At 39.9% G+C, this 25,504-nt stretch overlaps 1 protein-coding gene across 3 annotated transcripts in view; it reads left to right on the top strand.

Moving 5' to 3' along the window:
- kif21a (kinesin family member 21A) overlaps window positions 1–22,225 on the top strand; it is a 142,221-nt gene extending 119,996 nt beyond the window's left edge. For all 3 annotated transcript variants that reach the window (XM_063072490.1, XM_063072491.1, XM_063072489.1), the window contains 5 exons: window positions 490–654; window positions 11,083–11,200; window positions 18,372–18,542; window positions 19,268–19,467; window positions 19,573–22,225. In XM_063072490.1, coding sequence (XP_062928560.1) covers window positions 490–654; window positions 11,083–11,200; window positions 18,372–18,542; window positions 19,268–19,467; window positions 19,573–19,666 — 748 coding nt within the window. In that variant the 3' untranslated portion in view covers window positions 19,667–22,225. The remainder of the gene's footprint in view (window positions 1–489; window positions 655–11,082; window positions 11,201–18,371; window positions 18,543–19,267; window positions 19,468–19,572) is intronic.
- Window positions 22,226–25,504: the final 3,279 nt, after the last annotated feature.

Genomic DNA, 25,504 nt, shown 5'->3' with positions numbered 1-25,504 from the left:
ACTGCCATGATGAGGCTAAACTCAGGTTGGAGGAGCAACACCTCATATACTGTCTAGGTAGTCTCCAGCCCCTTGGTATGAACATAGAATTCTCCAACTTCCGGTAATTCCCTCCCCCTCCCTTCCCCTATCCCTATGTCACTCTGCCCCCTCCCCTAGCTGCCTACCACCTCCCTCATGGTCCCACTTCCTTCCACTACCTATTCTTTCTTCACCTTTCCTGCCTATCACCTCCCTGCCTCCCTTCCCCCACCCTTTTATCTTTCCCCTTACTGGTTTTTCACCTGGAACCTACCAGCCTTCTCCTTCCCACCCTCCCCCACCTTCTTTATAGGGCCTCTGCCCCTTCCCCCTACAGTCCTGACGAAGGGTTCCGGCCCGAAACGTCGACTCATTGTTTCCACGGATGCTGCCCAACCTGCTGAGTTCCTCCAGCATGTTGTGAGTGTTATTATGTCATATGTAAAATCTAATTTTTGTGTTTTTCAGGTCATCAGGCCAGGTGTCAATGGGGGATGCTTGTGCAAGCACAAAAAACAGAGCAGTTACTATCCCACCTGGAGAAAATCAGATTAATCAAATTGCACTTAATTCCACGGGCATGTTCCTCTACGCTGCTTCTGGTAACTCGGTGCGAATGTGGGATCTCAAAAGGTATTCTTGAGATTTATTTTGAATATTCATTCCAATTTTGTGGTCCAAAGCTTGTTCTACTTTTTGAACAGCAAGTTAACCTCAGCATCTTCATATTCATTGAAAATGAGCTGTAAGGAATTTTAAAACCATAGAACTGCAGATGATGGTAATCTGGAGTGAGAATAGAAAATGCTGGAAACACTCAGTAGGTCAAGCAGAATCCATTGGAAGAGAAGTAGAGTTAACATTTTGGGTCCCTTGATCTAACGTTACCTCTGGTCCTTACAGTTGCTGTCTGAGCAGTCGAGTGTTTCTACCAACTTCTGTCTTTTATTTATACATCATGCCTCCAAATAAAAAAGATGTAAACACAAGGAAATCTGCAGATGCTGGAATTTCAAGCAACACACATAAAAGTTGCTCGTGAACGCAGCAGGCCAGGCAGCATCTATAGGAAGATGTTTCGGGCCGAGACCCTTCATTCAGGACTAACTGAAAGAAGAGCTAGTAAGAGATTTGAAAGGGGGAGGGGGAGATCCAAAATAATAGGAGAAGACAAGGGGGGGGGGGGGATGGAGCCAAGAGCTGGACAGTTGATTGGCAAAAGGGATATGAGCGGATCATGGGACGGGAGGCCTAGGGAGAAAGAAAGGGGGAGGGGGGAAGCCCAGAGGATGGGCAATAACGGATGGGGTACGAGGGGGAGGTGAGTCATTAACAGAAGTTAGAGAAGTCCAATGTTCATGCCATCAGGTTGGAGGCTACCCAGACGGAATATAAGGTGTTGTTCCTCCAACCTGACTGTGGCTTCATCTTGACAGTAGAGGAGTCTGTGGATAGACATATCAGAATGGGAATGGGACTGGGACATGGAATTAAAATGTGTGGCCACTGGGAGATCCTGCTTTCTCTGGCGGACAGAGCATAGGTGTTCAGCGAAACGGTCTCCCAGTCTGCGTCGGGTCTCGCCAATATATAGAAGGCTGCCTCGGGAGCACCAGACGCAGTATATCACCCCAGCCAACTCACAGGTGAAGTGTCGCCTCACCTGGAAGGACTGTCTGGGGCCCTGAATGGTAGTGAGGGAAGAAGTATAAGAGCATGTGTTGCACTTGCTCGGCTTACAAGGGTAAGTTCCAGGAGGGAGATCAGTGGGGAGGGATGGGGGGTGACAAATGGACAAGGGAGTCGCATAGGGAGCGATCTCTGTGGAAAGCAGAGGGGGGGGAGGGAAAGACGTGCTTTGTGGTGGGATCCTGTTGGAGGTGGCGGAAGTTACAGAGAATTATATGTTGGACCCGGAGGCTGGTGGGGTGGTAGGTGAGGACAAGGGGAACTCTATTCCAAGTGGGGTGGCGGGAGGATGGGGTGAGTGCAGATGTGCATGAAATGGGAGAGATGCGTTTGAGAGCAGAGTTGATGATGGAGGAAGGGAAGCCCCTTTCTTTAAAAAAGGAGGACATCTCCTTCGTCCTGGAATGAAAAGCCTCATCCTGAGAGCAGATGCGGCGGAGACGGAGGAATTGCAAGAAGGGGATGGCATTTTTGCAAGAGACAGGTTGAGAAGGGGAATAGTCCAGATAGCTGTGAGAGTCAATAGGCTTATAGTAGCCTTCAGTGAATAAGCTGTCTCCAGAGATAGAGACAGAAAGATCCAGAAAGGGGAGGGAGGTGTCGGAAATGGACCAGGTAAACTTGAGGACAGGGTGAAAGTTGGAGGTAAAGTTAATGAAGTCAACGAGCTCAGCATGCGTGCAGGAAGCAGCGCCAATGCAGTCGTCGATGTAGCGAAGGAAAAGTGGGGGACAGATACCAGTATAGGTTTGGAACATGGATTGTTCCGCCATCTCCAACGGGATCCCGCCACTAAGCACATTTTCCCTCCCCTCTCTCTCTGCTTTCCACAGAGATCGCTCCCTACGTGACTCTCTTGTCCATTTGTGCCCCCCCATCCCTCCCCACTGATCTCCCTCCCGGCACTTATCCTTATAAGCGGAACAAGTGCTACACATGCCCTTACACCTCCTCCCTCACTACCATTCAGGGCCCCAGACAGTCCTTCCAGGTGAGGCAACACTTCACCTGTGAGTCGGTTGGGGTGATATACTGCGTCCGGTGCTCCCGATGCAGCCTTCTATATATTGGCGGAACCCGACGCAGACTGGGAGACAGATTCGCTGAATACTTACGCTCTGTTTGCCAGAGAAATCAGAATCTCCCAGTGGCCACACATTTTAATTCCGCGTCCCATTCCCATTCTGATATGTCTATCCACGACCTCCTCTACTGTAAAGATGAAGCCACATTCAGGTTGGAGGAACAACACCTTATATTCCGTCTGGGTAGCCTCCAACCTGATGGCATGAACATTGACTTCTCTAACTTCTGTTAACGCCCCACCTCCCCCTCATACCCCATTCGTTATTGCCCGTCCTCTGGGCTTCCCCCCTCCCCCTTTCTTTCTCCCTAGACCTCCCGTCCCATGATCCTCTCATATGGTGCCAATCCGTTATAATGGGTGACTTCAACCTACATATAGATTGGGTGAACTAAATTGGTAAGGGTGCTGAGGAAGAGGATTTCTTGGAATGTATGCAGGATGGTTTTTTGGACCAACATGTCGAGGAACCAACTGGAGAGCAGGCTATTCTAGACTGGGTATTGAGCAATGAGGAAGGGTTAATTACCGCAATCTTGTCGTGAGAGGCCCCTTGGGTAAGAGTGACCATAATGTGGTGGAATTCTTCATTAAGATGGAGAGTGACATAGTTAATTCAGAAACAAAGGTTCTGAACTTAAAGAAGGGTAACTTTGAAGGTGTGAGACGTGAATTAGCTAAGATAGACCGGCAAATAACACTTAAAGGGTTGACGGTGGATATGCAATGGCAAGCATTTAAAGATCGCATGGATGAACTACCACAATTGTTCATCCCAGTTTGGCAAAAGAATAAATCAGTTAAGGTAGTGCACCCGTGGCTGACAAGAGAAATTAGGGATAGTATCAATTCCAAAGAAGAAGCATACAAATTAGCCAGAAAAAGTGGCTCACCTGAGGACTGGGAGAAATTCAGAGTCCAGCAGAGGAGGACAAAGGGCTTAATTAGGAAAGGGAGAAAAGATTATGAGAGAAAACTGGCAGGGAACATAAAAACTGACTGTAAAAGCTTTTATAGATATGTGAAAAGAAAAAGATTTGTTAAGACAAATGTAGGTCCCCTACAGACAGAAACAGGTGAATTGATTATGGGGAGCAAGGACATGGCAGACCAATTGAATAACTACTTTGGTTCTGTCTTCACTAAGGAAGGCATAAATAATCTTCCGGAAATAGTAGGGGACAGAAGGTCCAGTGAGATGGAGGAACTGAGGGAAATACATGTTAGTAGGGAGGGCAGATAAATCCCCAGGGCCAGATGGCCTGCATCCCAGAGTGCTTAAGGGGGTAGCCCAAGAAATAGTGGATGCATTAGTGATAATTTTTTCAAAACTCTTTAGATTCTGGACTAGTTCCTGAGGATTGGAGGGTGGCTAATGTAACCCCACTTTTTAAAAAAGGAGGGAGAGAGAAACCAGGGAATTATAGACCGGTTAGCCTAACATCGGTGGTGGGGAAAATGCTAGAGTCCGTTATCAAAGATGTGATAACAGCACATTTGGAAAGCGGTAAAATCATCAGACAAAGTCAGCGTGGATTTGTGAAAGGAAAATCATGTCTGACGAATCTCATAGAATTTTTTGAGGATATAACTAGTAGAGTGGATGGGGAGAACCAGTGGATGTGGTATATTTGGATTTTCAGAAGGCTTTTGACAAGGTCCCACACAGGAGATTAGTGTGCAAACTTAAAGCACATGGTATTGGGGGTAAGGATGTGGATAGAGAATTGGTTGGCAGACAGGAAGCAAAGAGTGGGAATAAACAGGACCTTTTCAGAATGGCAGGCGGTGACTCGTGGGGTACCGCAAGGCTCAGTGCTGGGACCCCAGTTGTTTACAATATATATTAATGACTTAGATGAGGGAATTAATGCAGCATCTCCAAGTTTGAGGATGACACGAAGCTGGGCGGCAGTGTTAGCTGTGAGGAGGATGCAGGGTGACTTGGATAGGTTAGGTGAGTGGGCAAGTTCATGGCAGATGCAATTGAATGTGGATAAATGTGAGGTTATCCACTTTGGTGGCAAAAACAGGAAAACAGATTATTATCTGAATGGTGGCCGATTAAGAAAAGGGGAGGTGCAATGAGACCTGGGTGTCATTATACACCGGTCATTGAAGGTGGGCATGCAGGTACAGCAGGTGGTGAAAAAGGCGAATGGTATGCTGGCATTCATAGCAAGAGGATTCGAGTACAGGAGCAGGGAGGTACTACTGCAGTTGTACAAGGCCTTGGTGAGACCACACCTGGAGTATTGTATGCAGTTTTGGTCTCCTAATCTGAGGAAAGACATGCTTGCCATAGAGGGAGTACAAAGAAGGTTCACCAGATTGATTCCTGGGATGGCAGGACTTTCATATGATGAAAGACTGGATCGACTAGGCTTATATTCGTTGCAATTTGGAAGATTGAGGGGGGATCTTATTGAAACGTATAAAATCCTAAAGGGATTGGACAGGCTAGATGCAGGAAGATTGTTCCCGGTGTTGGGGAAGTCCAGAATGAGGGGTCACAGTTTGAGGATAAAGGGGAAGCATTTTAGTGCCGAGATTAGGAAAAACTTCTTTTCACACAGAGAGTGGTGAATCTGTGGAATTCTCTGCCACAGGAAACAGTTGAGGCCAGTTCATTGGCTATATTTAAGAGGGAGTTAGATATGGTCCTTGTGGCTAAAGGGATCAGGGGGTATGGAGGGAAGGCTGGTACAGGGTTCTGAGTTGGATGATCAGCCATGATCATACTGAATGGTGGTGCAGGCTCGAAGGGCCGAATGGCCTACTCCTGCATCTATTTTCTATGTTTCTATGTTTCTAATGAACTGCTCAGCTCTGGGCTCCATCCCTCCCCCTCCTGTCTTCTCCTATCATTTTGGATCTCCCCCTCCCCCCTCCCCCCTCCCACTTTCAAATCTCTTACTATCTCTTCTTTCAGTTAGTCCTGGCGAAGGGTCTCGGCCGGAAACATGGACTGTACGTCTTCCTATAGATGCTGCCTGGCCTGCTGCGTTCACCTGCAACTTTTGTGTGTGTTGTTAGATGTAAAACAGTATGGCTTGATACAGCCCTTTCGTGGAATTGGACAATCTACACCAGGGGTGTCTGAAAAGAGCTACTTTTTAATCAGGGCAGCAATCGAGATTTCAAAAGCAGAGTTTCGCGGCACTTCCTCTGAGTTGAGAAATGACCAGTCCGCAAGAGGCTTTCATTAGAAAGGGAGAATACAAGTAATGCAGGTGCAAGCAGAGCAGCCATTCTTTTGGAGTGTGCCAGTCTTTAGAGTGGCTTTGGTTCAGCAGGTTTGGGTGAGGTAAATTACTCTGTATTCTTATTTGTTCATTCCTCATCTGTTAGTGCATAGTATAGTCAGAATGGCTCTGGGGCAGCATTTTGTACTGCATGTGGGATATGGGAAGTTGGCAGACCTGCAGTCCCAGATAAACACATCTGCACCAGGTGTACTGAGCTACAGGTCTCCTGAGAGAACGTATTAAGGAACTGGAGCTGCGGCTTGATGACCTTCGACTCATACGGGATAATGAGGAGGTGATAAGGCAGGAGATACAGGGAGGTAATCACCCCTAGGTTGCAAAAGACAGATAACTGGGTGGCTGTCAAGAGAAGCAGGGGAAATGCATAGCCAGTGCAGAGTATTCCTGTGGCCATTCTCCTCAATAATGAGTATATAACTTTAGATACTGTTGGTGGGGAGGGCGACCTACCAGGAGGGAGCCACGGTGACTGGGTCTCTGGCAATGGAGTTTGGTGCTGTGGCTCAGAAGAGTAGAGAGGTGAAGAGGACCTGAGTGTTGATAGGAGATTTCCTTTTCAGAGAAACAAAGACAAAGTTCTCTGGGGAAAAAAGATACACCCGGGTGGTATGTTGCCTCCCTGGTGCCAGCATCAGGGGTGTCTCGGATCATGAACATAGCAATTTCAAGGGTGAGGGTGAGTAGCCAGAAGTCTTGGTACATATTGGCACCAATGACATAGGTAGACAAGGTGAGGATGTCCTGAAGAGAGATTTTAGGCAGCGAAGTAGAAGGGTGAGAAACGGACCTCCAGGATAGTAATCTCTGGATTGCTACCTGTGCCAAGTGCCAGTGAAGGTAAGAATAGGATGATTTGACAGGTGAATGCACGGCTGAGGAACTGGTGCAGGGGCAGCAGTTTAGATTTGTGGAGCATTGGGACCTCGTCTGATGAAGCTAGACCTGTACAAAAGAATGGGTTACACCTAAACTGGAGGTGGTCCAATATCCTTGCAGGCAGGATGGCTAGAGTTGTTTGGGAGGGTTTAAACTAATTTGGCAGCGGTGTGGGAACTAGAATGATAGCGCTGAAGATAAGGTAGTTGTGTTACAGAGACTTAGCAAGGAGAGACTGATGATAGGGCAAAATTGCAGTCAACAGGATGAGTTGCAACATAAAAGGGACAAAATCAAAAAGGGTGAATACAGGAATAAAGGTGTTATTTGTGAATGCACACAGTATACAGAATAAGATCGATGAACTTGTAGCACAGTTACAGATTGGTAAGTACGATGTTTTAGGCATTACTGAATCATGGCTGAAAAAAGATTATAGCTGGGAGCTTAATGTCCAAGAATACACATTGTATTGAAAAGGATAGGCAGGAAGGCAGAGGGGGTGGTGTGGCTCTGTTGGTAAAAAATTAAATAAACTTATTAGAAAGAGCTGACATAGAGTTGGAAGATGTTGAATCGCTGTGGATAATGCCAAAGAACTGCAATGGTAAAAAGACCCTGATGGGAGTTGTATACAAACCCATGCCCCCAAACAGTAGTAAGGATGTGGTCTACAAGTTAAAACAGGAGATAGAAAATACATACCATAAGGGCAATGTGACAATAGTCATGGGGGATTTCAATATGCAAATAGATTGGGAAAATCAGATTGGTGCAGGATTCCAAGGGGGGGAATTTCTAGAATACATATAAGATGGCTTTTTAGAACAGCTCCTGTTTGAGCCCACGAGGGGATCAGCTATTCTGGATTGGGTGTTGTGCAGTGAACCAGAATTGATTAGAGAGAAGATAAAAGAACCCTTAAGGGAAAGTGGTCATAATATGATCGCCTTCACCCTGAAATTTAAGAAGAAGTCAGATGTCTCAGTAATACACTGGAGAAAAGGAAATTAGAGGCATGAGAGAGGATTTGGCCAGAATTGATTGGAAAAGAATACTGGCAGGGATGACGACAGAGCAGCAGTCGCTGGAATTTCTGGAGGGAATTCAGAAGGCACAGGGCATGTACATCCCAAAGAGGAAGAGGTATTTTAAATGCAACATTTCACAACCATGGCTAACAAGGGATGTCAACGCCAAAATAAGAGCGAAAGAGAGGGCATATTATAGAGCAGAGGCTAGTGGGAAGTTAGAGGATTGGGAAGCTTTTAAATAGCAGTAGAAGGCAACTTAAAAAAGTCATTGAGAAGGTAAAGATGGAATATGAAAGTAAGCTTCTTCAGTTACATAAAGTGTAAAAGAGGTGTCAGAGTTGCTATCGGACCACTGGAGAGGTCGTAATGGGGGACAAGGAAATGGTGGAAAAACTGGATAAGTATTTTGCATCACTCCTCTTCACTGTGGAAGACTAGATGTATAGAGGAGTTCCAGGTGTCAGTGGTCATGAAGTGTGAGAAGTTACCATTACTAGGAAGAAGGTTCTTGGGACATTGAAAGCTCTGAAGCTAGATAAGTCACCTGGACCAGATGTTGTACACACCAGAGTTCTGAAAGAGGTGGCTGAAGAGATTGTGGAGGCATTAGTAATGATCTTTCCAGAATCACAAGATTTTGAAATGGTTCCGGAAGACGGGAAAATTGCAAATGTCACTCCATTCTTCAAGAAAGGAGATGGGCAGAAGAAAGGAAATTATAGGCAAGTTAATCTGACCTCAGAGGTTGGGAAGATGAATAGAGGAGCATCCTTTTTGAATGGAGGTAATGGAGCAATGGGTATTGGGCTATAATTTGCAGGATTATGCCTATTAACGTTCTTTAACCAAGGAATAACATTTGCCACCCTCCAGTCTTCTGGTACAATTCCTGTGCCTAGTGAGGACGCAAAGATCATCACAAAGGCACAACAGTCTCTTCTCTCATGTCCCATATTAACATGGGGTATAAACTCTCCAGTCCCGGGTACTTGTCTATCCTAACATTTTTCAAAAGTTCCAGCACATCCTTTTTCTTGACATAGATATTTTCCAGCATATTAACCTTTTCTACACTATCATCACATTCATCAAGATCCCCCTCACTGTTGAATTCTGAAGCAAAGTGGTTATTAAGGACTTCTCCTACTTCCTCTGACTCCAGGCGCGTATCAACCATCCTATTTTTCTTCAAATATGTGTAGAGTGCCTTAGGGTTTTGCTTAATCCTACACAGCAAGGTCTTCTCATGTCCCCTTCTAGCTCTCTCAAGTCCATTCTTGAGCTCCTTCCTCGCTATCTTATAATACTGTAGAGCCCAGTCTGATCCTTCCTAAACATCAAGTATGCTTCTTTTTTTTCTCTTGACTAGATATTCAGCATCTCTTTTCAACCATTGTTGTTTCATCTTACTATCCTTTCCCTGCTTCAATAAGACAAATCTATCCAGAACCCCATGCAAGTGATCCCTAAACAGCCACCACATTTCCACTGTGCATTTTCTTGAATATATCTGTTCCCAATTTACACTCCTTGTAGTGTCAAAATTTACTCTCAACCAATTAAATACTTCCCATACTGTCTGCTTCTTTACCTGTCCAAGACTATGGTAAAGGTCAGGGAGTTGTGATCATTGTCTCCGAAATACTCACCCACTGAAAGACATATCATCTGACTAGATTCATTGTCTGGTACCAGATCAGGTGTGGCGTCTCCTCTGGTCAGCCTGTCTTCATATGTCATAAATCCTTAGGAATGTTGAAGTCACTCATGACAGCAACCCTGTTATTTTTGCACCTTTCCAAAATCTGCCTTCCGATGTGTTCTTAGTGCCTCTATTGCTATTATGGTGGGGAGAGGCCTGTAGAATACTTCCAATAGAGTGATTGCTCCCTTCCTGTTTCTGATTTCTACCCACGCTGGCTCAGTAATGATCCCTCCATGATTTCCTCCTCTCTGCAGCTGTGATTTTATTCCCCACTCCTCCTTTTACCACTTTTCCCTATCCATTTTGAAACATAAGCCCCAGAACATTTTAGCCCAGTGACAGCCAACTCTCTGTAATGGCCACAATATCGTATGTCCATGCACTAACCCAAACTTAATTTCATCACCCTTGTTTCTGATAATTCTTTTGTTAAAATAGACACACATCAACCCATCCACCTGACTGTAATTATACCCTGTCCACTGCCTATTCTTCCTCACAGTCTCTCCACATGTTGCACCTACATTTATGCCAACTGCTCAATCTTCTGACCTATCATTTTGGTTTCCATTACTATGATGCTGGATTTAAAATGTACTTGAAATTGAGCACTGAATCAAGACCAGTATTCCAGGGCAGTAACAAAGGGAATTCTGCATTATCCTTCAGCTGAGATGTTCACTGAAGAACAATTGTGCTGTCACATGGATGTAAAAGATCTATTGGTACTTTTTGGTGGTGGGGAGAGAAATATAATTACCACTTTCTCTTGGGTGTTAATATTAAAAGCTGATCATCTGCTCATTATCCGTTGCTGATTGGTCGATTTTTATCTATGCAAGTTAGCTGCTCATATTTGCTAATTAGAAGTTGATTTATGCTTTACGATATTAATGACAACAGGTTTTTCCGTGGCTGTTGCTTTGCTTAACAGTGGGATTTATTTTGTGGTATAATTATCAATTTTTTGTTAACAGTCAACCACTCATAATCCTCCAGCAAAACTGTAACCTGCTCCTTCCTAGACTTGTGCAAATGTTGCTGTAAAGAAGTAATTAGGTTTCTTAAAACAACACAGAATTGGGACCCTGTATTTTGACCACTTCTGTATTTTGTTCCAGCTTTTATAGAGAAAGCTTTCCATTCTGATTGACTTTTAATATACCATCACACAGTTACGTGGATAGGAATGGTAGTGGGATGTGGGCCAAATCCAGGTAAATGGATTGCTCAGATAGGCAAATTGGCAAGTTCTGCCCAGGGATCTGTTTCCATGCTGTATAACTCTATTAAAACTTGCAGGGACAACGGTAAGTTGCTATCACCCTCCAATGTCTCCTCCCACCCCCATCCAGGTATTGTTAATGTGTTTACAGTGATTAAAGAGCTTTTTCTGTTTTGAAGGTTTCAATCAACTGGAAAGTTGACTGGTCATTTGGGTCCAGTTATGTGCCTTACTGTTGACCAAACTGCAAATGGACAAGATTTAATTATCACTGGGTCCAAAGATCACTACATAAAGGTAAAATTCACAATTTTACACCATTTTTAAAAATGAGTTCTTCTGCAAGACTTTACATTAAAAATAAGCGACCAGATTGTGCAGCCTGCTATCCAGCAGTTCCAGAGAGAATCACTGGCTAACTGCAATGCATGAGTCACCACAAATCTGTCTCTGAATATGCACATTGCAGTCTGGTGATTTGGAGCAAACTAGATCCTAGCAGACTCTAAAGTTGGGTCCAGGAGATGACAGGTGGTGGGTGCAGTGATTAGGTTCAGATTTTCTAAATTTTGGGGCAGGGTACAATTTGCATGGTCCAATTCAAGGCTGTGATTTTTTTTTTCCTTATCCTTTATGCTTAACATTTTTAACACAGTCTTACGTATCTTTTAATATATTTATATCACTTTAACTGTTTAAATATTTGATTATCAGAGACATTTAAAAGCAGTTGAAATCTTGGCAGCAGCAAATATGCAAATTAACTAGATGTTTGCCTAAAATTAACTATTTTAAAGCAAAATTGTTAATGTATATCACATTAAAATTCAGCGGTGTTTGTTTATTAAATCTTTCTTTCTTTCTTTTTAAATCTTTTTATTGAGTAAGTATACAAAAAAGGTAAGCCATATAAACATTAATACAATGTTAAAGTATAATAAAATTCCAAAAGATAACAATACCAAAAAGAAAATACTACAAACAATGTAATTTAAGCATAAGAAACCAAGATAACATAATAGTATACTAGATTTTATATATATCAATGGAAAAAAAAAGAAAAAAAAACCCCAAAAAAAAAACCCACCGTGCAACTAACTAAAAGCAAAGCAAAGCAATGGGCTAACTTGAAACCAAACAGAGTTAAACTTAAAATCACGTCCTCAATCCCGACCTCCATTAAAACAGTGAAGAAAAAACAAGAAGGGTAAATATTACATTAAATGAAAATATCGAATAAAAGGTCCCCAAATCTGTTCAAATTTAAATGAAGAATCATAAAGGTTACTTCTAATTTTCTCCAGATTCAAACATAAAATCGTCTGAGAAAACCAAAAAAAGGTAGTTGGAGCATTAAGCTCTTTCCAATGTTGTAAAATACATCTTTTCGCCATTAAAGTAAGAAATGCAATCATTCTACGGGCTGAAGGGGAAAGATTACTAGAAATTTTAGGTAGTCCAAAGATAGCAGTAATAGGGTGAGGAGAGATATCTATATTTAATACCTTAGAAATAATATTGAAAATATCTCTCCAAAAAGTTTCCAAAGTAGGGCAAGACCAAAACATATGAGTTAAAGAGGCTATCTGCCCCGAACATCTATCACAGAAAGGATTAATATGCGAGTAAAAACGCGCTAACTTATCTTTGGACATATGTGCTCTATGAACCACTTTAAATTGAATTAGGGAATGTTTAGCACAAATAGAGGAAGTATTAACTAATTGTAAAATCTGCCCCCAATCATCCACAGAAATGGTAAGCCCCAATTCCTGTTCCCAATCTACCCTAATCTTATCAAATGGAGCTTTCCTAAGTTTCATAATAATATTATAAATCATAGCCGATGCACCTTTCTGACATGGATTAAGGTTAATTATCGAATCTAAAATATATATAGGAGGAAGCATTGGAAAGGAAGTAAGTATAGTACTTAGGAAATTTCTAACTTGTAAATATCTAAAAAAATGTATTCTTGATAAGTTATATTTATTAGATAATTGTTCAAAAGACATAAGGGAACCATCTAAAAATAAATCCAAAAACCGTAAAATACCCTTAGTCTTCCAAGTTTGAAAAGCGCGATCCGTAAAAGAGGGAGGAAAAAATATGTTACCTAAAATAGGAATCGCTAACCCGAATTGATTAAGATCAAAAAATTTTCTGAATTGAAACCAAATGCGCAAAGCATATTTAACTATCGGGTTAGAGACCTGCTTAAGACGTTTCGAATCAAAAGGAAGAGAGGAACCTAAAATAGAACCAAGTGTATAACCCTGAACAGATTGTAATTCCAATGCTACCCATTTAGGAATAAATAGTATGTCCCGGTCAAGTAACCAAAATTTCATATGTCGAATATTAATAGCCCAATAATAAAATCTAAAGTTAGGTAATGCTAAACCTCCATCTCTCTTAGCTTTCTGTAAATGTATTTTACCCAGTCTCGGATTCTTGTTCTGCCAAATAAATGAAGAAATTTTAGAGTCAACTTTATCAAAAAAAGATTTAGGAACGAAAATTGGTAATGCCTGAAACACATATAAAAATTTTGGCAAAAAAAACATCTTAACTGCATTAATACGACCAATCAAAGTTAAATATAAGGGAAACCATTTAGATGAAAGTTGAGTAATATGGTCTATTAATGGTAAAAAGTTAGTCTTAAATAAATCTTTATGTTTACAAGTAATTTTAATCCCAAGATATGAAAAGTAATTATTAATCAATTTAAATGGAAATTTATAATATAAGGGAAGATGTTTATTAATCGGAAAAAGTTCACTCTTACTAAGATTTAATTTATAACCTGAGAAAAGACCAAATTGTGCTAATAACTCTAAAACAGCAGGAATGGATCTCTCAGGATTAGAAATATATAAAAGTAAATCATCAGCATAGAGTGATAATTTATGGGACTTTAATCCCCGAGTTATCCCAGTAATATTTAAAGATTCTCGAATAGCAATTGCAAGAGGTTCTAATGCAATATCAAATAATAGGGGACTAAGAGGACAGCCTTGTCGAGTACCACGAAAGAGAGGAAAAAAAGGTGAGTTTAAGGAGTTAGTACGAACCGAGGCTACAGGGGAGTAATATAACAGTTTAATCCAGGATATAAATTTCAAGCTAAAATTAAACATTTCAAGCACCTTAAATAAATAAGGCCATTCTACTCTATCAAAAGCTTTCTCGGCATCTAAAGAAATAACACACTCAGGAACATTTTGTGAGGGAGTATAAACGATATTTAACAATGTACGAATATTATAAAAAGAGTAACGACCTTTAATAAAACCCGTTTGGTCTTCCGAAATAATAGAAGGAAGTACTTTTTCTAGTCTATTTGCTAATAACTTAGAAAAAACTTTAGAATCAACATTTAATAAAGATATTGGTCTATAAGATGCACATTGAGCAGGGTCTTTATCCTTCTTTAGTATTAAAGAAATTGATGCTCTATTAAAAGATTCCGGAAGTTTACCAAGTTTCAAAGAAGCCTCAAAAACCTTATAGAGCCAAGGAATCAATAAAGAAGCAAAACATTTATAAAATTCAACGGTAAACCCATCAGGGCCAGGAGCTTTCCCCAGATTCATAGAAAAAATAACATTCTTAATCTCATCCATTGTAATGGAAGTATCTAATAAAGAAGACATATCCTGTGAAATCAGAGGGAAGTCTAACTTATCTAAAAAATCATTCATATATTTAGAATCTCGAGGAGACTCTGATTGGTATAAAGAAGAATAAAAATCACAAAAGGTTTGATTAATCCCCACATGATCCAATATCAATCGATCATTTTGGTTATAAATCTGATTGATTTGAGATTTAACATAATTAGATTTCAATTGATTAGCCAGCAGCTTGCCAATTTTATCACTGTGAACATAAAAATCACTTCTTGTTTTCTTTAATTGGTTTACAATCGAGGACGAGAGTAGTAAACTGTGTTCCATTTGAAGTTCAGTTCTTTGTTTGTATAGCTCCTCAGAAGGAGCCATAACATATTTCTTATCAATTTCTTTAATCTTGTCCACAATTACCATCTCCTCCTGCTTCTGTTTCTTCCTCAAAGCAACGGAATACGAAATAATCTGACCCCGAATATAGGCTTTAAAAGTGTCCCAAAGAGTGTTAACCGAAATATCTTCTGTATGGTTAATTGTAAAAAAAAGCTCAATCTGTTCATTCATAAAATTAACAAAGTCCGAGTCCTGAAGCAACAGCGAATTAAAACGCCATTGTCTATTGTTTGGTATATTGGCCATAATTTTAATAGAAAGCTTAAGTGGAGCATGATCCGAAATGGTTATAGAATCATAATCACATTTAATCACTGAAGGAATGAGACGAGAATCAATGAAAAAATAATCAATTCTTGAATAGGAATGATGAACATGTGAAAAGAAGGAAAAATCTTTTTCCTGAGGATGCAGAAAACGCCAAATGTCCGTCGACCCAGAATCAGAAAGGAAAAAATTAATCAAATTTGCAGATTTATTAGGTAAAGTCCGTAAAGGAGCCGAACGGTCCAAAGCTGGAGATAAACAGGTATTAAGATCTCCGCCCCAAATCAATGAAAACTCGTTCAAATTCGGAAACTGATCAAACAATGATTTATAAAATTCCGGACAATCCATATTAGGAGCATAAACATTAACCAAAACTACTTTTTTATTAAATAATAAACCACTAACCAATAAAAATCTACCATTCGGATCAGAGATAATATCCTGTTGTATAAAAGTAACTGAGGAGTCTATAAAAATAGAGACGCCTCGAATCTTAGCATTGGAGTTCGAATGAAATTGTTGTCCCTTCCAAAATTTGAAAAAACGTAGTCTGTCCCCCCTCCGTACATGGGTCTCTTGTAAAAATAAAATTTGTGCTTTAAGTCTCCGGAACACTTTAAAAACTTTTTTCCTTTTAACAGGATGATTAAGACCATTAGTATTCCAGGAGACAAAATTAATAATAGACTCCATAAATCCTAAAGTCAACCCATAACAAGGAGGATTGACAATAGGCGCGACCCACAGACCCGGAGAGGAAACAGAACATACAAAAGATACCGGGGAAAAGGACGTAACCAATACTTCAATAATGTATATAGCCCAAAGAGAAACAAACTAAAACGTGAAGCCCCTCCCACCGCCCCCCACCCCAGGACCCCAAGGCGAAATCTAAAGCAGACCCGCCAGAAAGAAGCAAGCGCTAAAACTACCCCCATGACTTCCGGTATACGCTCCCTAAAAAAAAGGTATAAATATGAAAAGGATCAGCTAATTGTAAAACAGTAAAAAATAAGTAAAAAAAAGTTAGCTCAATTAAAATACACACAGAACAGAACAAAAGCCGGAAAGTATATATTAAAAAAAAACCACAATAAACCTCAAACTCATGAATAGACACAGCAACAAAAAAAATAGGATTATTAACATAAAATGATTATAAAAAGCAAAACAGAATAAAATTTAAAAAAAACTACAAAATTTAAGGCCGCACAGGAAATACGTAAGATGACAAAAGGGAAGTAACCACCCAGAATCCCCTGGGAAAAGAAAGAAATGACGCAGTTAAAAAGAAAGTTTAGCAGCCATATTAAGAAATCAAAAGTAAACTTTTCTGCCCAAATAGGGCACAGAAAAGTTAAAACCAACCAATTCACAGCCTCCGATCAACGGAGAAAATTAAAAAAAAGGCAATTAAGATGTTGAAGATGAAAGTTGATCCAGATAACTCTGGGCATCCGATGGAAAATCAAAAAAACGAAGAGCTCCATCTAACATGCGAATCCTTAGACGTGCAGGGTACAGCAGCGCTGGTCTTAAATCCATCTTATAGAATTCCGACATCACGGATCTGTAACGGACCCGTTGGTCCCAGATTGGTTTACTGAAATCTTCCACGAATCGGAACTTAAGATCCGAAAAATCAATGAAACCTTTAGATCGAGCGAATCGAAACAGTCTCTCCTTGTCTTGAAAGTAATGAAAACGTAAGATAACATGCCTAGGTCTATCTGACCTAGACGAGTATGATGGGATTCTGTGAACACGATCCAGTAGCGGTGGTTGGTCAGGAAATACAGTAGGGAATGCATCTTTTAAAAGTTGGGAGAAATATTTCATAGGGTTGTTAGCTTCCACGGCTTCCCTGACGCCAATCATTCGTAAATTCTGCCGTCGCATTCTAGATTCCAAGTCAGAGTTTTTAAAAGTCAAAAAGTCAAGTTTCTTCTTCATTACATTAATTGTTTCTTCGACTTTCCCCATCTTAAGCTCACTTTGTTGCGCGGATTTTTGAAGACCAGATATAGCCGACTGATGTTCCGCAATACATGTTTGCATCTTATCAATTAAATCGGCAATTTTCTGGAACTTAGTTGAGATTTCCATATGAATCAGGTCTTTAACAGAGCCCATAATTTCTGTACGAATCATCTCCCTAACAGAGGTTGAAATTTCCCTCTGAATTAACTCCGATATAGCTTCCAAAGTCACCGGTGATTCAGTCGGAGGGAGATCCGTAGCTTTCGGTTTAACCGGAGGTTTACCATCCTTGCCGTCTTTCCCGTTCTTAGACATAGCCGATCTCAGTATCATCCAATTGTCAGAGAATTCAGTTTAATTCAAAGTATTGTAAAAATTGATGCCTTAATAGTTAATTAAAGTATAGCTGACCATAGAGAGAAAAAACTCAGAGGTAATGGAGCGAGTCAAGAACGCGACTTCACTCCATGAGCGCTACCGGAAGTCTCCATTAAATCTTGATAATGGCAACTGCATAACATTGGAAGTTTTATCTGCAGGGAAGCAGCAGAATATCATCTTTCAACCTTTCATAGTAGCACATAATGCCTGACGAGAGGAATGGGACTAGATTACGGAATTCAAAATTAGGCCACTATGAAGTTTGGATTAGTAGCAGCAGAACTGTATTCCACCATATTTGTAAACATGATTCAGCATTTCCCTCAGGCTGTCATGAGAGATGTAACGCTCCCCTTCAAGGACAAGTGAAGTCAAGAACCCAAACAACAGAACATCCTGACCTAGCAACTTGCCAATGTTCCTGCAATGTTGTTGGATCTAAACTTTGAGCTTCTGACCCAGGTTGTGCCATGGCCTGGATGATGGGGATCTTTGATGATGGATGTTGCCTTCTTGAGGCAATGCCTCATAGAAATACTATCGATGGTAGGGAGGGATATACCCTTTATGTATTAGGCAGAGTCCATTACTCTCTCCAGCTTCCTGTGCAAATGAATTGCTGTACTGGACCAGTCAGGACACTTTCAACTGTGCAGCTATAGAAGCTTTTTACATTGGTTAATTGTAGAATCCTCTTTATTGAAATGTATTCACAGTGTTCAGCCATAGCAATCACTAACCTTCCTTAGTTAATTTGACACTTGTGAACTAAGTAATATATATAGATATTATTTTGTACCCCTTTGTAGATGTTTGAAGTAACAGAAGGTGCCATTGGGACTGTAAGCCCTACACACAATTTTGAACCACCACATTATGACGGGATTGAATCTCTCACGATCTTGGGTGACAGCTTGTTTAGTGGATCAAGAGATAATGGAATAAAAAAGTGGGACATGGCCCAGCAGGAACTGTTCCAGGTATGAATACACAACAGTTTTAATGTAAGGTTGCATGTTGACAAGTAGGTCCTAACAAAAGGAAATCTTGTTTTTGCTCAATATGGTTTGGGAAATGCCCCCATATTCAGGAAGATAGAATTTTTCACCTTTATTTAAGTTTACGTGACCTTGTCTTACCTACCATATCACGAGCCTCTGTATCAAGCACATCATGCTTCATAACCTCTGTCATCTTTAATGGGATTCTACCACTTAAGCGCATCTACCCCTCCCCCACTACTCTCCAATTTCTACAGGGATCATTCTCTACGTGACATTCTTATCTGTTTATTCCTCCCCTGTGATCTCTCCCCTGATACTTACCCCTACAAGCAGGATAAGTGCTACACCTACCCCACACCACCTCCTTCACCACCATTCAGGATCCCAAACTGTCCTTCCAGATGAAATGCTTCATCTAGAAGTCTGTTGGGGCCATCTACTTTACCTGTTGCTCGCAGTGCGATCTCCTCTATATTGGTGAGACCCAACATAGATCAGAATCAGAATCAAGTTTAATATCATTGGCATATGTTGTAACATTTAGGGGATCGCTTTGTTGAGCACATTCACTCCATTCGCCATGAAAAAAAGGATTGTTTGGTGGCCACCTATTTCAACCCTTTGTAATGGTTTATTCTCTTCTTGATTCTAAACCGTGATATTTAGCTTGACTCAAGATCTTGGCATAATTCTGTTTTTAGCAAGTTCCAAATGCTCACAAGGATTGGGTGTGCGCCTTGGGAATTGTACCAGGCCGGCCGTTTCTCCTCAGTGGCTGCAGGGGTGGCATCCTTAAGCTTTGGACTGTAGACAGCTTTTCACCACTTGGGGAGATGAGAGGCCATGACAGTCCTATAAATGCCATTTGCACCAACTCGACCCACATCTTTACTGCTTCAGAGTAAGTACAAAGATTGTCCCTGAAGATTTCAGAACCAGTCAATATGTATACATTTCTAACTTTAAAGTATCTTTAATAAAACATTTGCAAAAAAATTTCTTCCAGTGACCAAACTGTGAGAATTTGGAGTACTCGAAGACAATCAGATGGACAGATGTTGGAAACTGCAGACTTAAATGATGATATCAACAGCAGCTGAACACTGCAAAAGGCAAAGGAACATTGGCCATTGGTGTATAGATTTTTTTGTGATTGAGGAAGCAGTTCTAACTGGGCTGAATGCAGCTGGAAGTTGCAGAGTTTCATCGGTTCTGATCAGTCAAATTCATACATGTATCGCATTTGCATCAGATAAAAGAGCAACTCCATAAGATAACATACCAAAAGCTTGACTGTTGTGTGAATAGAAATTGTGAAAAGGCTTTTCACTCTGCAGAGCTATTTTAATGTATTCAGTCTACAGTAGCTTTCAGAGCAGTAAGACTTGCAGCAAAAAGCATGTGTCGCAAATAATTCTATGCAGTTAATGGGAATTGCTATCTACTTAGTCTGTGATATTGCCCTAGAAAATTGTGTCGGTTTTATTGATGCTGCAGCCATGGACCTAAATGTCTGTACTTGTGTATGGAGTTCATTTCTAGTTGGAATTATTGCTGTTGCATTACATTTAAAGACAGGATTTGGCGATATCTGTTTATGCAGCAGTATTCTCATTCTGTCACTAAATTTTCGTTGCAGAATTTGTCTTACGATGTTTAAGTTGCATACTCCCATTTATATCATTACGATGTTGTCACTCACTGTTGAGACAATACTGTTAGTACTATCAGCCTGTTTTCTTCCAAGTAAGTGGAAATGGCCTTTGCAGTTGAGTGGATAAAATGCTGCTATATTAATGGTGAGAAATGTGTGCGTACTTGCATTAACAGCAGGTAACTGGACAGTTTCACCTTGAGTGGAAATGCACTGTACATAGTGAGTTTGAGACAAATGTGTTAAATTGTACCTGGTTTGTTTCCAGAGGTTGTAGAAAGTAGACAACTAAATGGGATATATTTTATTTAGCTTTAGATTTTGAATGATTGTGATTTTACTAATTCTTTGAAAATTTTATGTAAATAACCACTTTCAATCAGATTTAGGTTTTATTTGCTGTCTATCAAGGCTGCTTGTAAACAAATGGTCAAATAAAGAAATGTGTGCTCAATTTGAAAATGTTACATGATATGTCAACATAACCTATAGAATCAAAACAAGTCATACAATGGGTTGACTGAACACAGCATCTTAATGTTTTTTATCACAATGTTTCCTGATTTATAGTGTAAATTAGTTAAAGTTATTAATATATTACAACATATTATAAATAATATTGTAAAATACTTTTATGTAATTTCAGATTACAACACTTATGGTCTCTTATGTTAAGGCTGAGTAATGGAAGTTACAGGCCTTCATCCTAATAACCAAAAGAATCTGCATACATAAATTTTTGCTTCCATTTCCACATCTTGGTGTCAAAATTAGTGCTTTACTACAAGCAATTTTGTATGATCAACGTGTTCTCATCTTAGATGGATTTATGCTTTAAACACCCTTCAAAGTCGACTCCTTCAGCTATTAAGGAACTGGTAGTTCATTCACCTCTGAATTTGAGTTGAAAAGTTACTTTGAGCTTCTGAAAACCAGAATGTTGACCTACCGTATGAAGCTTGTAACACTGACATATTTAAAATGTTAATTTCCTTGTTGCAGAAATCATATTTGGTATTTTTTTAAATAAAGGGTTTATCATTTTCTATTGAACAGACTCTCTGGCTTAAAATAACTATTGAAAGGAACAGAAGTACTGTACTCTAAAAATTGAGATTGTATTGGATATTTTATGTAATTATATTTTGAATTGAGACCCAAGTAATTGAGTTCAAAGTACATTTTAAGCATTGTGCATGTTACTAAAATACATTTTGAAGAGGGTGGTCTTTTCATAGATTAAATTGTAACAAAATATGGTAGATTTAAAAAGTAAAAAAATGTTCCAAGGTAGAAAGCATCTTCTTTAACTGCTGAAGTAAGGATTTCTGCCAAATTATAGTAAATCCAATTAATTTTGACCATAGCTCAAAGCTGATTAACATTTACATTTTCATAATTGCTGGTAGATGTTAAATATATAACTGTAGTACCGTGGGCATTTCTGCTGTCCCTGCCCAAGAAAGGATCTACTTGCCAAAGAGGAAATGGGGGACTGAACTGTTCCGGGACTGGTAGGTTTCCAATGAATCGTCTCTGCAGTCCTGCTCTCTGTAGAGGTACCCTTTTTCTCCTGAGCCACCAATCTCAATTGTAGAAGAGTAATTATGCACTTGGGAATATTTTTAATTTTTAATCAATTTATCCAGTCTCCTTAGTTATTATAATCACACATTAATATGTACAGGATCTTACATTTGACCCTTCAAGAATGATACATTGAACAGATATGCATGAGTCCTTTAACATGTTTGAAGATTAGTAGTGGGGTGCATATCACTGCCTGAATACCTAGTCCGTCTCCACATACACCCCCCCCCCCCCGATTCTCCTTAATTCCCCTGTAAGCATATCAATAGCATCTTGTTAAAATATCAAAACAGAATATACAATATAAAAATCAGCAGGTAATCTGCTTACAGAAACAAAGCTAACATGTCAGGTGAGGACCGTTGATCTTTACAAAATTTACTGTAGTGAAGTACCATGCCTTTTACTCCTGGAAGACAACCAATAAATCTTTAAAGGTTATTGTAATAACAGTTTGAGATAGTACTTTTTTGATCTATGTGTTTTCTTGGTAAACTTTATTTTGAACTGTTTTAAGACACTAATTTTCTTCCCAGCAAAGATGCTATCATTTATTATTACAAAACAATTCCACCAACCTTATGATGGTTGGACAAAGAAGCTATTCTGAACAGATTACATGTTGTAACTGAAGAATGCTTGGGGGGGGGGGGAGATAAAATTTATCATTCTTGTAATTTTAGGGAAGTTAGGCACATTTTATACTTATCTGCAGTGTGTTATGTTCTATTTTTGTTCAAGGTAATTCTATGTAAAATAGTCATTTATCACTGAATAAGTTGTTCCCTCACTGCTTAAGTTCTCCCCCTTCTATCTGGAAAAGAAAATAACAGCTGATAGTGCCAGCTGTTTGGTTTTTCAAGGCAGCTGTTTGCATTATGTATGAAATATTTTCATGACAAATAGCCTCAAGGTTTGTATGGTCTATAGAAACTTCAGTGAAATAGATATTTTGTGTGGCACAATACAAACAAAACCTCATATTTTTCGTTATTCAAGAGTGGAAATTCAGATTTGTATTCAGCTTGCATATGGCAGTGCTTTAGGAATAATTTCAGCATTCATGCTTCTGAAACAATATCAAAAGAATTAAACTAGTTTCATATGAAGAGATAATTTAAAATTTATCCCATCTGGTGCATACTGTGTGAATGAATGGAACAGCTGAAGCATTTAAATGTTCCAATCAACTTGCCTCTTAACTTTCCCTTTGAAGACAGATGGCCATGGGTTTAATAACCATTCTGGAATTTCAAATATAATTAAGATTGACATTTCAGTGTACTACTAAAGGAAAGATGCAGCTTTCAGATGCCTTCTTTCTGTTGTCAACCATATTTCCAAAAAAAATGTCATAGCATTTTTTTAAAGAACAGAAAGTTTCACCTTTACCTGATTAATCTTTAGTTAATAGCAAAACTGAAATACTACACAGTCATTGCGCTTTGCATCCATAAGCTTAACTTCTGCTTTGATTTTGAGGAAACTTGATTTCACAATTACATTGTAATACCAGATTCCTCAGAGATGGAATCCAGCCGTGAGAGTGAAGCTGAAGCAGTTCCCAAGCAATTATGCAAGGGATTCTGCTCAATATATAATAAATCTGAATTTGCTGATGATACAAAAGTAGGTGGTTGTGTGGGCTTGGCAGTTGCAGAGAGGATGCAATAGAGGTAGTACAGCGAAATTCTTATGCTTGTCAGTTAAGTGATTAAGCAGGCTGGGTATATTTTGATACAGAGTTTAGAAAAATAAGTGGTAATATTACATGCCTGGATGAAATTCTGATAAAGCTCAATAGGATAGTTGCAGGTCTGATGTTCAACCATCCTTTTCTATCCGATTCCACCATTTTTGTGTCCCACCTATCGCATCCCTTGTTTCTGATGTAATTCGAATTCCCCTCGCCCCCTTTTTCATCTGACTAACACCCCTCTGCCTTACCTGGATTTCTTAACACCTGCCAGCTCTTGGTCCATCCATTCCTCTGCCTTTCTGTGCTGGCATATCTCCCCTCTTTTTATTTTCCAGTCTAGATGAAGGGTCTTGACCTGAAATGTCAACAATCCATTTCCCTTTACAGATGCTGCCTGAAATTCCTCCAGCACCTTTTGTGAAGTTCAGCCTCAAACGGTTTCATTGTTAGCTGTGAAAATAATTAAGGTTTTAAAAAAAAGCAACATACATCAAAGTTGCTGGTGAACGCAGCAGGCCAGGCAGCATCTATAGGAAGAGGCGCAGTCGACGTTTCAGACCGAGACCCTTCGTCAGGACTAACTGAAGGAAGAGAACTCTTCCTTCAGTTAGTCCTGACGAAGGGTCTCGGCCTGAAACGTCGACTGCGCCTCTTCCTATAGATGCTGCCTGGCCTGCTGCGTTCACCAGCAACTTTGATGTATGTTGCTTGAATTTCCAGCATCTGCAGAATTCCTGTTGTTAAGGTTTTAAAAAGCTTGTTTTCCATAAATAATATATTTAGCCTGAGAATAAATGTAAACCTTATGCAGTGGGGATAACCTATCAATATGAAAGCAATATGTCAAGTAAGAATTTAAAAAACTAATCACTTCTTAGAAAATTCTTCAACCATATTGCATATTTGTCATAATGAACTTGAACTAGTTTTGCATTTAGACTGGTGAAGCTGGAGACTTGGCATTCATGAAACATTGTGGACTATTAGCAGCAGCAGAAAAGTCTACCATAACCTATAACCTCATAGCCTGGCATTTCCCTCTTGTCATTACTTTCAAGCTATGCAACAATGCTTCAATTATTGCTCAAAACTATTCTTTAAGTATGGAGATGCATTTGTTTTTCTACTCTATATGCAAAGCCTACAAGCTATCTTTTGCTAACCGTGTCACTGATTTGTCTTGAGCAAAGTCTCCATTATTGCAATGTGCATTTTTTTAAACTTTGTTCTTTTTCAGAATGGATCAGTATCCAGTGTAAGGTACATCTACTTGTGCCTTGTCTGATGGTCGAACAGGGAATCGTCTGCTCTGATGTGGTAGACTGAGTTGGTAGAAATCAATTAGCTAGTAGAAACCAGTTCTTGTCAGAATTTTTTTTTGTTCATCCTGAGCATTTTTCTATCTAGTTTTTAATTTAATGGACAGGTTGTAAGTATCACTGGCAATGCCAACATTTATTGTTCTTTCCCATTTTAGACTTGACAAAATGGTGGCCGTTTGGTGAAACTGCTACACTTGACTTGATACTCTGAATTTTAGACCCTGTTGCAATAAATGAATGGCAAGATCTTTTCAAGTTGGGATGGTGTGTTATTTGGACGAAAACCTGCAGATGATCATGTGCCATCCACTTGCTTTGCTTGTATCCTAGGTCAGGGGTTCCTATCTTTTTTTATGCCATGGGCCCCTACCATTAACCGAGGGGTCTGTTGACCCCAGGTTGGGAACCCCTGCTCTAGATAGTAGAGCTGACTGGTTCAGGAAGTTCTATCAAAGGTGAATTGTATAGATGGTATACTTTGCCATGAGATATGCTAAAGAAGTAGTGGGTAAATGTTTAGGATGCTGGATAATGTGCCAGTCAAGTTGCCTTCCTTGTCCCATCAATGCCAGACTTTTTGAGTGTTGCTTGATGCACTCACACTAAAATGTGTATATTCCATCTGCTGTCTCTCTTCTGTCATGCCTTGTTTATGCTATAGGAGGATGGGGTA

This window comes from Mobula hypostoma, chromosome 20 (genome assembly GCF_963921235.1).
Source record: "Mobula hypostoma chromosome 20, sMobHyp1.1, whole genome shotgun sequence".
Taxonomy (NCBI): Eukaryota; Metazoa; Chordata; class Chondrichthyes; order Myliobatiformes; family Myliobatidae; genus Mobula; species Mobula hypostoma.
Note: the sequence above shows the minus strand (reverse complement) of the source record. Positions and strands in the feature narration are given on the sequence as shown.